Source organism: Pagrus pagrus (genome assembly GCF_965226575.1).
Source record: "Pagrus pagrus genome assembly, chromosome: 14".
NCBI lineage: Eukaryota > Metazoa > Chordata > Actinopteri > Spariformes > Sparidae > Pagrus > Pagrus pagrus.
The window spans coordinates 24522412-24538376 of NC_140198.1; the positions used below are offsets into that span (position 1 = coordinate 24522412).

A 15965-nucleotide genomic window follows, 5' to 3' on the forward strand; every position below is an offset into this window, starting at 1 on the left:
ACAGAGGCTCAAACTGCTACTGACATGAGCTTGTTTGTGAATGTACTCACATCTGTCAGTCTGTCTCTGGAGCTGCTCCTGATGGACGGCTTGGACTCTCCACTTACACTCTCGCTGTCGCTGTCCTTACAGTTGTTCTGCCCTGGCTTCAGCTGCCAAACAAAACACACAAAGAGACCAAGGGTTAACAACATGAAGCAAAACTGTTAACACTGCAGTTTAGAGCTTTACATGGATAACGCTTGCTAGGGAAGGCATCCCACAGAAATCGGTTCATGAATATGTGAGAACTGGCAGGAGCTGCAGCGCTGTCTCTGTAAATCTGTCATGTTTCTGAGCCTATTCAGCAGCCATCACTGCGCTTGCCAATGATAGACACCATCTGATCTCGCAGTATGAAACTCCTCTCAGCCCACGAAATAGAGAACAGGGACAAAGACCCTTCCAGAACCTTCAAATGGAGCCACTATCCTTTCCAAGCAGACACCACATGCCGAGGCAGCAGGAGCTCAGCAAGTGTCATCCTCTAGACACTCTGTTCGAGATGCTGCAAAATGACAAGAATAAAGAGCAGGACGTGCCAATCGGCGAGCATCTGAGGCCCTTCAAAATCTGGAGAACAATAAAAGACTCTTGGGAGTGTGGAGCGGAGTGGAAGGAGGTGGGGTCTGTAGTCCCCGTCCAAGTCTGCGATTGATGTCGTCTGAAGCTCCCATGCTGCTCCTTCCAGACCAGACAAACGCTGCAGGTTTCATTTCAAAGCACATAAAAAGACGGCTTTATGGGACAGTGCAGTAAACGGCTGCTCTGTCACCAAATAGGAAAAGCAGAGCATGGTGCGGCACACACAAAAGACTTGGACTACAAGATGATGGCCCTCTTCTTTCCCCTCCCTCTCGTGCTCTGAAGAGAAGGGACAGAGCTATATGTTGTTTTTACCCCTTTCAGTATTCTCTTTTTAGGTATCGGCCATCATTTAGTGCGATGAAAGGGCACAAGGTGGGGGAATACCAAATGAACCCTTGAGTTGAGCGGATAATTAAAATTAAAATGTTCCCTTTTCTGTAGCCATTAGCAGTGTGAAAGGAATCCTATTCCTTGGGAGAATTGCATGATGGGTGGAAGGCGGGTGGATTTGCCAGAGTGCTGAATGTGATAAGAGAGTTTGAGCATTGGGAATGCCTGATGGGCCTGTTTGACTCTGTGTGTGCACGTTGTCTGAATACGCGTGTGTACATGTGTGCATAAGTGAGTGTCTATGTGTTCTGACAGTGCTGAGACAAGGCTTGGGAGAGTACACAAGAACCAACTGTGGCACGTGCACAAACACATGCACACCAATGCCCTGTGCTGTGATAGCACTAATTACCTCCAACACATTTTATTCCCACAAAAACCAGGGCACATTTTCTCTCTTTTTCTTGTAAATGCCAGTTTGTCTGAAGGGAGTTTACATATTTTTAGAGAGAAAAAGGGGAATAATATCTCATCCACCACGGTCCGTGAACTGATCCTTGAAGAAAGGGCGAGGGAAACTGTTTGCGCCCCAGTCTGTGGCTCCTTCATCAAAACATGTTGACCTATAATATTTATTAACCAGCCTGTGTCCCTGCTGACAACACCGGGCAGCGCACGCCAGCATACTCATGCATTTATGAATGTGCACACAGACAAAAGAAAATAAGCAGACCTTACTGAAAGCTGCTGCTGGCTTCTGCATCACATATCCACAGCTCAAAACCAAACTCATATATGGTAAGCTTATAAAGAATATAATCAGGCAAGTGTGGGAAAGATATAGAGATTTGTCTTGTGTTAATCAATGTGGTATCAAACTGACTCTGCAGTAGTGAAACCACATAATCACACCGTCTGTATCCTGGCTTATCAGTGGGAAAGTACTCCATGAAATCAGAAATCTTGCACAAATTTAACAGTGTGTAATGTCTGAAGAACATGTCTAATAAAGACATTCCAATAAAGAGCGGCTCATCTTTCAGGGCTATTACATAGCTTGGGACCTGATTACACAGCTATTTGAAAACGTATCCCTCAGCTTGTTCCCTTTAATTTCCCCCTGAGCTCCCTTAAATTACTTCAGAGAATTGTGTTTTTTTTCCTCCACTCTCCCCTTTCGGAGGTTCAGATGATGGATTCATTTCTTTTTATGGTGTGATTAATGGATGTCTTAAGCAAATGGAGTGAATGCTGGTGGTCAGTGCCATCAAAAAGTGAAGTTGAAATTTAATGACCTGCTGTCTGATGATAAATCTAAATGAGAAGCCCGTGTGTGGGTGCGGGGGGGCAGTCTCTGTGACCTATGCCATAACAATGCTGTTCTGATCACTCCTACTTATTACAGCCTGCAAGTCATTCTCTATATGTTTATAGCCTTTGAAAGGTGTACTTTGTCAAATATGGTTAATTCAAAGGTTACTCCAAAAAGATAGGGGGCAGCATATCACCAGTATGACCGACATCTGCTGCTCTTTGCTAGTCTTTCTTGGCTGTTGCTAACTACCATTAGCTCATGGCTCAGTCAGTTTCCCTGGTCCAAAACCTCTGATCATGGGGAGTGTTCGTGGGCAATGAGTCTTAGCTTAACCTGGTTTAGCAGCCAGTGCATGAACACGGCTGGACACCAGACTCGGACTGAACATAACCTCTGAGACCAATGGGTGCCGGTTTGAAGATGGAGGATACAGTACAGAGGTGATTCTTGCATCAGAAGTGGGCAAAATACGGCATGTAGAGCCAGAATATTCTCAAATCTCACTCAGTGAATTCAGGATTTATTTTGACCAAACTGGACGTTATTGTGGAAAGACAAACTGTTTAAGGCAATTTATTTCATTGATCTCAAGTTTGAATGAAGTGTGTTTTATGAAGAGTTAAAAAGGCAATTACACTCATCAGTTAAACTCTTTTACTGAACTCATAGTTCAGTAAAAGAGCATACGTGTATAGTAGATAGATGTAAAGATCTGATCACAAAGAGACTTGTTGCGTGAGATTGCTATAAAAAAGCCTTGGAAAAGCCTGTTTTGGACAAAACATCGTGGTACGCCTGTGGAGCCGGGTGGCAGCTCCACACCATGTGCTGAAAAGTTGCACATATTTCAACTTCTAAAGACTGCTAGAAAACTATGAACAGTGCAGGAGGGGAACACCTGCAAGGCTTACAATACCATAGGAAAACAATGGTTTTGCTGGCGACTCTGTGTGATCATACCTAAGAGTATTTCCTTTCTTGAAAATGTATGAATTAATTTTGTTCATTTATTACACTAAATGCTAAACGAGCTTGTAAAACATAACAAACTCCCACTCATCTCCCAGGTTAAACTATGGGGGCTATCAGAATACCAACTCTTGCAGTACAAAGTGGTATTCGGAGACAGGGCAGGCCGGGGCTAGCTGGTTAGCATGCTAAGTAGATGTCTTTGACATAATGTCATCACTGTTGTTTCTTCATATTCTGTTGATGTTCATTTTATAAAAATGCTGTCAACAAAAATTCTGACCCTGTCTTACCAATAGCCTCTTTAAAGTTAGCTTTAGTTTTAAACCTATTAATAAACGCCAGTGCACTTCACTGCATTCAACAGTGATCTAAATTGGAAAGATGTGTTTGCAGATTCCCCAGGCTGGTGTGCTGTACTGATGCAACAGCATAAAGACATTAATTAAGACGCAGGTTGAGGCATACGGATGCATTTATTTAATGACCTTACTGTATCTGTGCAGCCTGGGTAAGAACTGGCCCTGCAGGAAGATAACAAACAGATGGTTTTAATATTCCAGAGGCTAATTTCACAACAATTAAAGACACAGCGAGACATTAGCATCTAATGAAACATTTAAACTACTAGTAAGTGCATCTGCCATTAATTTCCGCACAGTGAGGTCTTGTTTTCCTGCAATCTGTTCTGTGTTAGGGGATGGTTTTTTTCCCCCCTCATCTCTCTTACCAGTCTGAATTTACTGAAGTAGAGAATCAACAACTGTTTTCAATCAGCAGTCAGCGTGAGGCTTTGGAAGAGAGCAGCTCAAACCTCAGCATGAAACAGTTCAGCCCGCAAGTATGAGAAATCATTTAACATTTCTTATCAATCATTCTTTAAAAAAACAAACGCTTCTACTTAAGCTTCTAGCAACTATTCAAACTGTTACTGCCATAGTTTATTTGAATAGTCCAGTGGTGACAACTGAACATCCCCTAAAATGAATATTATGTGATAGTAATGTCGGGGACTGAGTTTTAAGTAATAAACATAACTAAGTGAAAGTTTCACAGTGTCATATTGTCTGTGGAGACTCAGCAAACACCCACTTTGGTGATTACCACTTTTCACTTGATAGCTGCACGTCAAAGTATTACCAATGTTAGTAAATATTGAAATAACTGCAGTTGTACTAAGGGGCTGGGCAATATACGTATATATATATATATATATATATATATATATATATGTATATATATATGTGTGTGTGTGTGTGTATATATATATATATATATATATATATATGTATATATATACACATACATATATACACATATAGTTATTGTGATATACGTTTATATAACATCGTAAATTCTAAAATATATTGTGGTATGACATTACTTTAGTCTTTTCCTGGTTTTAAAGGCTGCATTACGGAAAAGAGATTTTCTGAACTTGCCAGACTGGTCTACCTGTTCTAATACTCATCACTACATTATGGTGTGTTATCGATAGAGGTATTTGGTCAAAAATATTGTGAAATTTGTGCAAAAATATTTAGATATATATTGTGTATTGTGATACATCCTTAAAATACTGAGATTCTATTTTAAGGCTATACCGCCCAGCCATACAGTAAGTAGCACTATCACTAAACACTTGGGCTTATCCACCAATTACTTTAATTAAAAGTGCATTAAAGTATGAGCAGGTTGAGGAATTGAAGTGAATCCTATTTATAGTTTCTCCTTTGCTGTAAGTCAGTCCTGTACATTTTCTAGGAAATATGAAATTCAGAAGTCAGAAATGCTAAATAGATCTACATTCTGAGACAAAGCTTGCTGCATGGCAACATTCATCAGAGGAGAGACTGTGATAGAAAAACGTTTATTTCACAGATTATAAAATAAGTTAATCAGACAAAAACAATCCTACTTTTAGCTGAATTAAATGTGGTTTAGTTGCAGACTGGGCTAGTTAAATTTGCAACAGACAACTTTTCCCCCCTTGTGTTTCCAAGGTGTATTGTCATTGGCACCGCAATTGCAAAGACAACTGGATCATTTCTGTTTCTCTGAGTCACAAATAACAACAGGAGAGGGGAAATCGTTTATTCAATCATTCAGTGTATAAAAGAAATAGATTGCCAGTTAACCTTCCTTTCACTGGGTGACCATGTGTCTGGAAGAAGACAGAATTGTATAGTGTAAGAGAGAGAAAGGTTTATAGGGAACCAATGTAAACGCTGCTGGTTTTATTATTCTATATCCATTATAGTGTGCAATCAACATTTACTTCATAATGATACGCTGAAGCAGAAAAATTGTCTATTGCCGGTTTAAGGATGTGAATACAAAAGAGGCCAGTATTCTCTTAACAGTCTGATATTAGGGCAAACATATTTGAAAAAAGATGCACTAATAGCCAGAGAATATAGTTCACCCTATCTACATAGATAATATAGAGGCAAATGAGCTGTCACTGACTTCCACTTCACAGGTCTACTGTGGTATGGATTTCCAATAATGTGTCAAAAGATTGCCATTTTGTAGACTGGCCTTGACCACAGCTAGGTTCTTCTCATAGAACCAACTGTATACTCACTCATACACTCTCCATGCTCTTGAATTTCAATTAGTCCTTAGATAAACGAGGAATAGCTGAAGGACCTTGCTTTTCAAAACATTTCTGAAATAAACAAGCGTCTTTTTAGATAAAGTCACAGCAGCATTATTTGAGCTGGCTGCCACATAAAATACTGAAGATTCTGTTGAATGTCATGTATGCCTCACAAATACTAACCTTGACATGTCTGCCGGAGCACACGATGCCTTTCTTTACGATGTAGGAAAGTCATCAAAGAGACAAAATCAGAATTGAATGTTTTCATTTCAGTATTGTTACAAGTAGCAGCAGATGGGTAAGAGTGTTATTCAGACACTCAAATGTGATTCACAGCATACAGTAAACACTTCACTATATTCTCAGATCAGAGTTCAGAAAAATTATGAAATATCTCATTTAACACTGTTCCCCTCAAATGTACGCTAAAACAGCTTTTACAACAGTGTCTTGAACATGTGGAGTCAATTATTTTCTCACTTACAGAAAAGTGCTCACCGTTGCCATAGTGGAATTTTACAAGTGTATTGACCTATTCTCAAGGGCTGCACTACAGACTCAATGCAATCAAGCTCAAAAGTAGGCCTGCTAACATTTCTAACCACAAAGGCCTTTTTAAACAGAGCCATACACAACTGGCCTGCCCCAGCAACTCCACCCCCAGCACCCCCAGTCCCTCATCCCACGAAAAAAAAAAAAAAAAAAAAAAAAAGACATAGAGAGAACTGGGCTCCGTTTTCTGTACTGGCCTCAGTGGGATAGCCATCAGCTCCTGGTTTCCCTTAGTTACGCACAACAGCAGCTGCGGAGCTCGGCGGTAATAAAACCTGGAACAATTTAACAGCTTTTATTGTTCTTCCGCGGCTTTCAGAACAGCTAACCTGTCCTCTCAGGATCTGGCAGCGAGAATCCCACTAGGGCAGCAATGAAAGAGGATCTCATTTACCTAAAAGCGCTTATAAATTTTTAATTTGCTTTAACAAGTAAATTAACAAGTCCCTCATTTGGGAAGTTTTATGGCTGCATGCCACTGAGGGAGGACCATGAAAGTTTTATAGATAATCCACTACCTAGGCTGTGTTGCTGATAATAAATTGTCTATTTCCTGCGGCACTGTCAAATCCCCTTGGTTTCCACTGACTACACTTTGAATATCTCCTTTATGCTAGCTTCACAGGTCTATATACCAGAGCTATTAAAGTGCTGGGGAGCTTCACGACTCAGCAGTTAAAATGAACAACTTGAAGAATTTCTGTCGACTTTATGCAGGCGCTCTCGTACAGCCTTAGGAGACGCCATTGCCAAACATTAGACCACATTAAGCATTGCTAATTATGTCCCTACCAGCCTCTACATCACATCAGCCTCACAGTGAGCCCATCTAGTGAAACTACCTAGGGCTGGTCGACAACAGCAGTTGGAAACTGCTGGGCCTGTTTAACCTCGCAGCCAGCTTTATCTGAAGAGACTGTTTTGTAAAAAGAGGAGCTGAGGGTTTGTCAGGGCTTGTGAGGGCGCGACAACAGGCCCTACGTCATCTGTTTGACAGTGGCTGTGTGGGCAAGCCCACCAGCGTGGCCTGGCTCTGACCCTGTGCTTGGCTCTGAGGCCCAGCTGCTTTAACTGCCACCGACAGGAGCCCCCCCTGGCCCTCTCGTCACCCATAACCCCCTCTGCCACCCTCGCTCACAACCTGTCACTGAGCATCAGCGCTTGGCTTCCATTGCCCCAGATTTGTTTACTGTTCGCTCTGTGTGTGGCATACAGTGTGAAAATAACCCTTAATACCTCTTTTTATCTCTGTGGTTGAACATGGATGTTGTGTGTTCTTTCATCACTGTGACTAAAAGACATTAAAAACACTTGGCATGTTTATCCTAAAGCCAACTGTTTGCCTGTGGTCAGGATGTCACTCACAGTCAGCAGTTTTTATTAGTACCTAGGCATGTAACCATGGAGAAGCTCCATTTCCTTTCAATCCTCTAGCATCATTGAGTGGCAGTGATCTCTAGTGACCTTGTCAGGCATCATTTTTCTTGCAGGGGAGAGATCAGTGAGGCCGATGCACCCACTCCGACCAATCTCAGGCCACAGTGGAGGCTCTTCTGGCCTCTGTGTTGGAATGTGAAGCCAACGCAAAGATATGGAGCCGCTAAGGACTAGTCACAGCAGCCGCAGGGTGAGAGCATCCTTAGAGGAGGAGGAGGAGGCAAATGGAGGCTCGGGGGGATGAGAGGAGGGGGGTAAACGTGGTTGAGAGCACTGTCTTGATCTCATCAGTCATCCTAAGGACTCCATTTCCTCCACCGCAGGCTGGAGGCTACTAGAGCTTGTGGCTGCATTTATATATTGCCATAAATCTCTGATCTATGACGACATTACAGACAAATCAATATGCTTTTAACATCCATCCTCTGCCCTGCGTCGCAATCACCCTTCTCCATTCTCACAAATGGTCATATAATGCTGTAGTCTGGTGGATTGAGTTATGGGGACAATTCCCAGATTTAATAATGAACTGAGCAGGTGGAAAAAAAGTGTGGTGGGGTGGGAGATAATATAAGAGCAGCGGGAGACCTCTACTCTCTCAGATCATATCTGAACATCTTGTTATAGTAGCCCAGCGTGGCAGTAAAATAACCCTCCTGCCCACTTTACACACCTCCAATTCCATGAGCTCTAACATTCCCCGTGTACAGCCGACAGAAAGCTGGCCAGGAGAACACTGTTACTAGATTGCTTCCCAGAATGCATTGGGAAACTGCTAGGCCAGGGGGGTCAAAAAGATGCTGCTAGCTGCCCAGTTGAGCGCTCATCACCACATAACTACTCATCAAAGAAATTTGCGTGCAATTAATTACATGATTCCCCAGCTCTTCAATGTGTGCTACTGAGTCGTTACTTCAGTACTGGCTTTTAGGGAGCCATCCAACTAAAGCCACAGCCAATGTGCCAAATCACAGCTCCCTGAGCTGGGCAGCCTCAATAAAGAGCTGTATGGAAAAAAGACAGCAGAGAAAAAGCCCTCTCCTATCGGCTTGCAGGGGCTATCATTTCTCTCTTTTATTGCCATTTATTTTCCTCCAGGAATTCACTGCCAGTATATTGGCAGGCCTTCCAGTAGATGGAGGCAATGAAATTTAGCGCAGACACTTAACACTGGGTCAAGCCTTGTGTGCGGCTCATGTGCGGTGGTAATATGATAGACAAACGCTTCTAGTTTAGGGATCGGCGGCTTTTTTTATGTTACAGGAATAGCAGCAGAGTGCTTGCCGTGACACATGCTGCTGAAAAAAGTAAAATGCATAACCGGAGCCTTTCAGAAGGAGAGAGGAGAAGAGCACCGTAGCCTGGCTGTGACTATTTAGTAGAGACAATATAAATAGGTCAAAGCTCTGTCATTATGCTAAACCCGAGGCGAGGGAGAACCACTGGCTGGGAAGTAATGCAGTAAATGCTGCTAGAAAACATATGAGATAATTGAGATTAATTAAAAGACATTCCACTGAAATCTTTCAGAGAAAATCCCACTTTAAACATTTCATTTATTCATTAACTCAATATCCACTGTGGAAGAACACACGAGAATGACTGTGATTGGATTTTACACACATTGGTGACAACTGTAGAAGACACTGGCAGTGCTGGTTAATGTAAAGTACAAAACATTTAAAGGGCTAAAACATTACATCATTCACTCATATTAATCACATTACTGTGAATACCCTACAACTAAGTACAAGCCCTCTGTGATTAACTGTTTGCATACCTGCAATTATTTCTCAACAGTATTTTATAACCCAGTGGATATTAAGGTCATGGGGTCATAAGCTGATCTCTGGTCAGCAGGTGGATATTGCTATTTAGTGAACAGGCGGTCCTGCCTATCAAGCACCATGCTGTGATTACATGCTGGTGTAAACCATCAAGAATGATAGCGTCTCACCTTACCTGCATTTGGCTCCATCTGCACTGCTATTCCAGGGATTAGAGAAGGCAATAAAATCTGATGGCAGGATATACATTTCATATTTGGCTGACCCAGGGTGTCTGCCTGGTTGCCTTGCTGTTATCACTAATCCCTGCTGTAAACATCCTCATTTAGTCACCTTTCGGAAATTCACATCTGTCGTTATCAAGTCATAAAACAAGACAGTGCTACGCTCCCACTGTATTAATAGCGGCCTCAGTTTGCCGGCTTCGTGAGGAGTATGTAAGAAAACATCTGCTCTGGCCGCTTTAACAGACTGGTAATGGGAGACAGCAAAAAGCCAAGGGCAACAAAAATACAGCCAAACAACATGATTGTAATTGAAGTAATCAGTACTTCAGACACAGGAAATAATTTGCATGTAATGCAACAACATACTGTACGCTGTTTTGTTGCAAGATGGAGCATAAAGCCATGATGATGACAGAACATTGTCCATTAACATTATAGTGAAAAAACATGGATGGCGTACCTGACTCCCTATCATCTAACTGGTCATAAAAATGCAGCTGGAATGTGCCCATAATGGGCTGGTAGGCAGCAGACAGGCTGCAGATCTAACAGAAAGCAATTTCTGCATTGCTTCAATGTTGCCTGCATGTGCTGATGGAAATATTATAATTATGAATTGAGCATGTGAAAGATCCAGATAAAACTGAGAAAGAGGAAATATTCTGTGACACCTAACCTATAAGAACATCTGATTGTAAAAGTGTTGCATGACATTGCTCTATGCCATTCAATATTTCAAACCACAGGCTCTGAGTTCCGTAAATAATTCTGAATTAGTTTTTTCCAATGCACCTGTGTTGCTACTGTTGTTAGAGGCTCTGTTTGACTATTTGCGAGTATTCCAAACAGTATTTATAAATTATATCTATACACTATAATCTACTATATACCGTAGATATTACTGGCCAATTGTTTAAGTGACATTATTCAACTATTTCACCTCAAAATAACAGCTTCAAAAATTATTTTGATGGTACATTGACTTGTAATACACTGACTTATGGCTGAAACGCTTGTTCTTGCAGACTGTAACTTGGGTTCAGTGAAGAGAGTGTCAAGCTTTATGGCACTCTGTTGCACTACACCAACTATGGGTCTTCATCTATAAAGAAGCTAGCTTGGTATTCTGCGTCTACATATTTTCCAACCTACTCAGGGCTCATGCAAACCCCCCTAAACACAGCTACAATGAGCACCAAATCTGATGAATTTACTGCTTAACAGATCAGGGCCTCACCGCTAACTGCTGCTAATTGTAGATACTGCTAGCTAGTTAGCTAAGTTAGCCATGCAGCTAGTGGCACTGTTAGTTGACACTGCCTGCACTGGAAGCTGGAGCTCAGAGCACTGGGCAAATGTAGGTGTTTACACCAAGCTCCCCCGAGGTGTGGCAGGCTTTGAAGCCAGTTTGATGTGTAATTACAACACCATGCACATGGGCCCAAAAATTATTTGTTACATAAGATTACATTGTAAAAGAAGAGGTTTTAAAACAGTGAATAAACTTTATTGAGTGCTGTAACCCACCTGAAATGACTCCTTTCCCTATCTGAATGTGATCCATTCACTCTGATAACATTTGAAAATTGTATAGAGCCACATGATCAGATCATTTTATCCCTATTCAAGTTTCTAGTGTGCATGCTCAATGGGCCCTACAATGCGGATGATCCAGGTAATATTATCCAGACTGGAGTCCTGGTGTGAGCTGCTGTAAATCACCTCTGTACGAGTAAAACGGTATGGGGCGCCAAGATGCAAAAATACCAATTCTTGTGTAATGTTGCTTTAAAAGTGTTAACTTATATCAGGGTATCATATTAAGGTTTTACATACTTGCCCATTTACATTTATAAATGTATTTTTGTAGACCACCACCCATGCTAGAACCTTCACTAATCACCTTCTGATTGATCAAAGTGTCACTAGTAGCACGGAAGGATAATGATGAAATTGAAATTATCTATTCACAATATTTACTACTTCAACTAAGGTAACACATCGAAACTCAGATGGGTGATGTGAATTTACTGAATGAGTATGGAGCAATATTTAAAACAGAAGCAATTGCATGAGAAATGACACACTCCAGGCTTCAGAAATGGTCAAGGACACTGCACAATTATGTATATCTATATCAGTTTTAAGCTGAAAAACTTTCAGCAACGGCACTTAAAAAGTTGGAACTTTGGAAATGAGTTCCAACTTGAAAAGCCTTCGTACAGCAGCACTAGCTGGCGCACTTATTTGTAGGGGTTCAAAGAAAGATGCTTTTACACAAGATGGAACATTGACATCTTACTTTCTTTTCTGTAACTCCAACCATGGAAAATAAACACAGAATTCTTTATTTAATGTCAGCTTTACTGTGGAAATAAAACAAGTCAAATATGTTCCAGCGCTAAGATTTAGGCCTACACAGCACTGAGAATAGCTACCTGCCACGCAAGACCTGACCTGCATCCAGCAATGACTACACGCCTTGTAGAAATAGCTTCCCCACATGTGTGTAAGACATATTACAACACACAGGGGACCTGTTACATTTCAGCCTAGTTCCACATCACTTGGCTCAAAGAGAGACTGTTTAGGTGGTTTAGTGCTCTTATTTATGTTGAGAATTACAGTGAGATCAAAATCTTGTCCGTTTTTTCCTCCTCTGACAAGCAGTGTTTTCAGCAGCTATCAGCGATCTTGGCAGGGCAAAAGAATTACTCCATGACCTCTTTGCAAGCCATGCCCTTACTGTGTTTGTGTTTTGGTCTGGGCTTCCTCTAGCGAGTAATGGACTTCCTTCAACTCATAAATCACACTTGTACACCTCTTTTGATCCCCCCCCAACCCTTTTCCTCCACCATGTTTTTTTAAGTGTACCACATCTTTGTTCATGTGAAGCTATTTTCTGTCACAAAAAGCAACCAGACAATGCTGGCCCTCTTTCTTGTGTTCTTGGAAAGGCACTTTTACAGGCACTGAGGGCCACAAATGTCAACCACAGGAAGGCAATTATGAGAGTAAAATTACTTCCTTACCGTTATCAATCCACTCTCTGGACCCAGGGAATGGTTAAAAGCCACCATGAAATAGGGCACAGTTAGAGTTTTCTCCTGGGTACCAGCCAAGGCTGCTAACCTTGCTATTAAAGGCCCCGACAAGCTTTGTCAATGCAATCTGCTGAATGCCTTGAGTGACACACGATCGATATTCTCCACTCTCCCGGGTCATCACCAGTGACAGAGGCCTAAGTAATAATACAGCACTAGCTGCCTCTCTAACTTGAATGCTTCCACTGCCACAATATTTCTTTCTTGTTTCTTTTTTTTTTGTCTTGGGGCATGCGAGCTAAAATTTCTGCGCTGATCGAAGGAGGAAGATATGGTAGGTGGGAGGGAACACAGGAGGGTGGAGGTGTGTTGGGTGTTGGGGTGATGAGGAATTGCTGTGTGTCTGGATTGATGCTGGCGAGGGTAGTGAGTGTGGCCGGCTGAGGGGGGGTGCACAGAGGGAGGGGGCTCTGATAAATCGAAAATGACTGGCTGCCGAGTTGTAATCTGCCAGCGTCGAGCCCCCTGTAGCAACAAGCCAAATGAAAAAGCACGCTGACAGGCCGGAGAGATGGAGGGCCTGCGGTAGATTGCGGGGAGGAGATGGCGCAAACGGAAGAGAGAAAGAGGGAGGGGGGAGAGCAGAAGGGGGAGGAAAAGAGGCAGAGCAGGGAGAGGTGGTGGGGGAGACGTTCACGTTTGTTCCAGTGCACGGAGGTGTCAGGAAGCGGTGAGAGAAAGGTGGCTTGTGGTTGCAGGCAGTAAATAAAGCTTGTGTATACTCACGTACACACACATACACAGACCATTACCAGCTGAAGACATAAGAGTCCCATTACAATTTCTAATAAGGTCTAATGTAAACACGAACAGTTGGCAGTGTTGTACCACCCATCAAGAGCTGTCAATTAGCTCTACACTGAAAATGTGTTTTATGTGTTTATATGGCTGGGCATGTGTGTGTATACAGAGAGCTTGTAAATCACTTGTTATATGCTATCTTTGCTTTCTGCATAAATGCCGTCTGAGAGGGATGCGCGCGCGCACACACACACACACACACACACACACACACACACACACACACGCACACACACTGGCAGCTGTCGTGTCCTTCACGAGCAGGTGAGTCAAGCTCCAACATCAAAATCCAACACAAGAGCTCCACCTACTGCTACTGCCTCCTCTGTGCCCCTTCCTCTTGTTGTTCAGCACACCAAACACCAGCAGGAGACGGCTGTCCATGTACAGCATGCAGCTCATTTCTACCCATTCCATTAAATTCCAAAGTAACCTTTCTCATTGGGCGTTAGCATCAGACTGAGGAAAAGCCAATCGAGACAGGGCTAATAAGGCTGCAGCAGTCCGGCCTCGTCTGGCTGCCTGATACAATGTCAGCTGCGATGAGAGCTAAGAGCTAAGCCTGCTCTCCCCTCCCAAGTATTAAGCGTGTAAGCCTGATGCCTGTTAAACAGGGTCTTGCATGGGCAGGGCCTGAGAGAAGGAGTCAGTCTACTTCACTGTCTGCCTGCTTAATAGGCCTGCTGGCCGGAAAACACAACAGCACTCGCTTGCAAAAATGCAAGGTCAATTCAGCAGCAGCGGTGAGCTCAAGACAAGAGGACCAGCATTGTAATTGGGAACTCAATAAAGCTCATGTGGAAAACATTGTAAGATGATGCTGGTAGATAACCACCCACCAGGACCGTAGAGAACCCAGAGCAAACAATCTGTCTGCACAGCCATCCATAACCCTACACAGAGTTTATACATCTACATCAGATGAGCTGCATATATTTAGAAATCACTAGTGGCACAGCATGGGGCCTGATGAATTCACAAACAGCAGGAAATAGCGCCACTGTATTTTCAACAGAATTATCTGCAGCTCTTTGTCTGTTTATCCATTGCTGCTTTTCTTCCTCTGCCTCACCACAGCAGCAGACATGCCCAGTAAGGCAATAGGGGCCTTGAATCTGTAAAGGCTGCATCCCTCCTCCTCCTGTTTCATTTGCAGACCCGTGGCTCACAGTCGGACTGTCGCAGAGAAAAGCCATCTCCCTCACAGCATGGCTGCTGTTTCAGGGCCACGCCGATCTGCTGCATGCACCCCGACTTCCCGCGCTCCCACTGGGCTATTCAGGAAATCACGGCTGATACTGAGCCGTTTGTCTCCCTTTTGTGCTCACCCCTGGTTGAGTCGCGGCAAAAAAGAAGAAAAAATTGGGCGTATAGCTTTTTTCCCCCCCTGAGGAAACACTGAAAATTATTTTTGTTACCCTCAGTGTGGCAATTTTGGTGAAAAGCACACAAAAAAATGAATAAAACACAATTTAAAAGGCAGGCTCTGCAGGAGTGGAAGTCTGCCTGTGGCTTTCTGAGTTTGCTGGGGAAAATTGGGTTCTCAGCCTGAGGTTTATCACTTAAAACTTCAGGCATTTTCTGGAACAAAACTGGTGTAATCATTTCAAATAAGCCAGTATGAGATGACTTTATATAAGCAGCGCAAGAATCCACTGAGGTCTAATCAAAGAAATGCTGAACGAAGTAATGTGGGAGTTATACTTTGCATTTCTGTGGCTTTCCACTGTGACAGCTTTTGTGTCATATGACTTTGAACTACATAGGCTGTGGATGGCATGAGCACTGCATAAACAACCCAGGAACCATGGATCAGAGACTCATCAGTGCAGATTTGCTAGTGTTGGCTGCGGCACACATATTCCTCAGCCACAATCAATTATCCTGCCAAAAAAAACAGGCCAAAGAGGCAGCTCTCACATAATCATGGCTAATGAGCAATAAAAAGGGGGATAACCTGCATCACAAGACCTTGTCCATCATGTCGGCTGATAAGATTAAATATGACTTCAGAGCAAAGTGACTTGCTGTTTGGAAATGGATGTGAGCAGGAGTGTTTCACTGATAAGAGTGTGGAATTTAGTTTGGGTAACTCGTGTTTTTCAGGCTGACCTATCACCTGCCCTGCTTTACTGTCGGCTGACCTGTCTCTATGATAACCTTGTGTGCTAATCCACATTCTCTCAGATAAGCTTCTATCGTACTCACGGG

General features: G+C 42.8%; 1 protein-coding gene across 1 annotated transcript in view; it reads right to left on the bottom strand.

The window, feature by feature from the left end:
- Positions 1-15965, bottom strand: part of auts2a (activator of transcription and developmental regulator AUTS2 a) — a 309944-nt gene that overhangs the window by 170354 nt on the left and 123625 nt on the right. The window contains exon 4 of the mRNA XM_084373812.1: positions 51-152. Within this exon, the coding sequence (XP_084229938.1) occupies positions 51-152 (102 nt within the window). The remainder of the gene's footprint in view (positions 1-50; positions 153-15965) is intronic.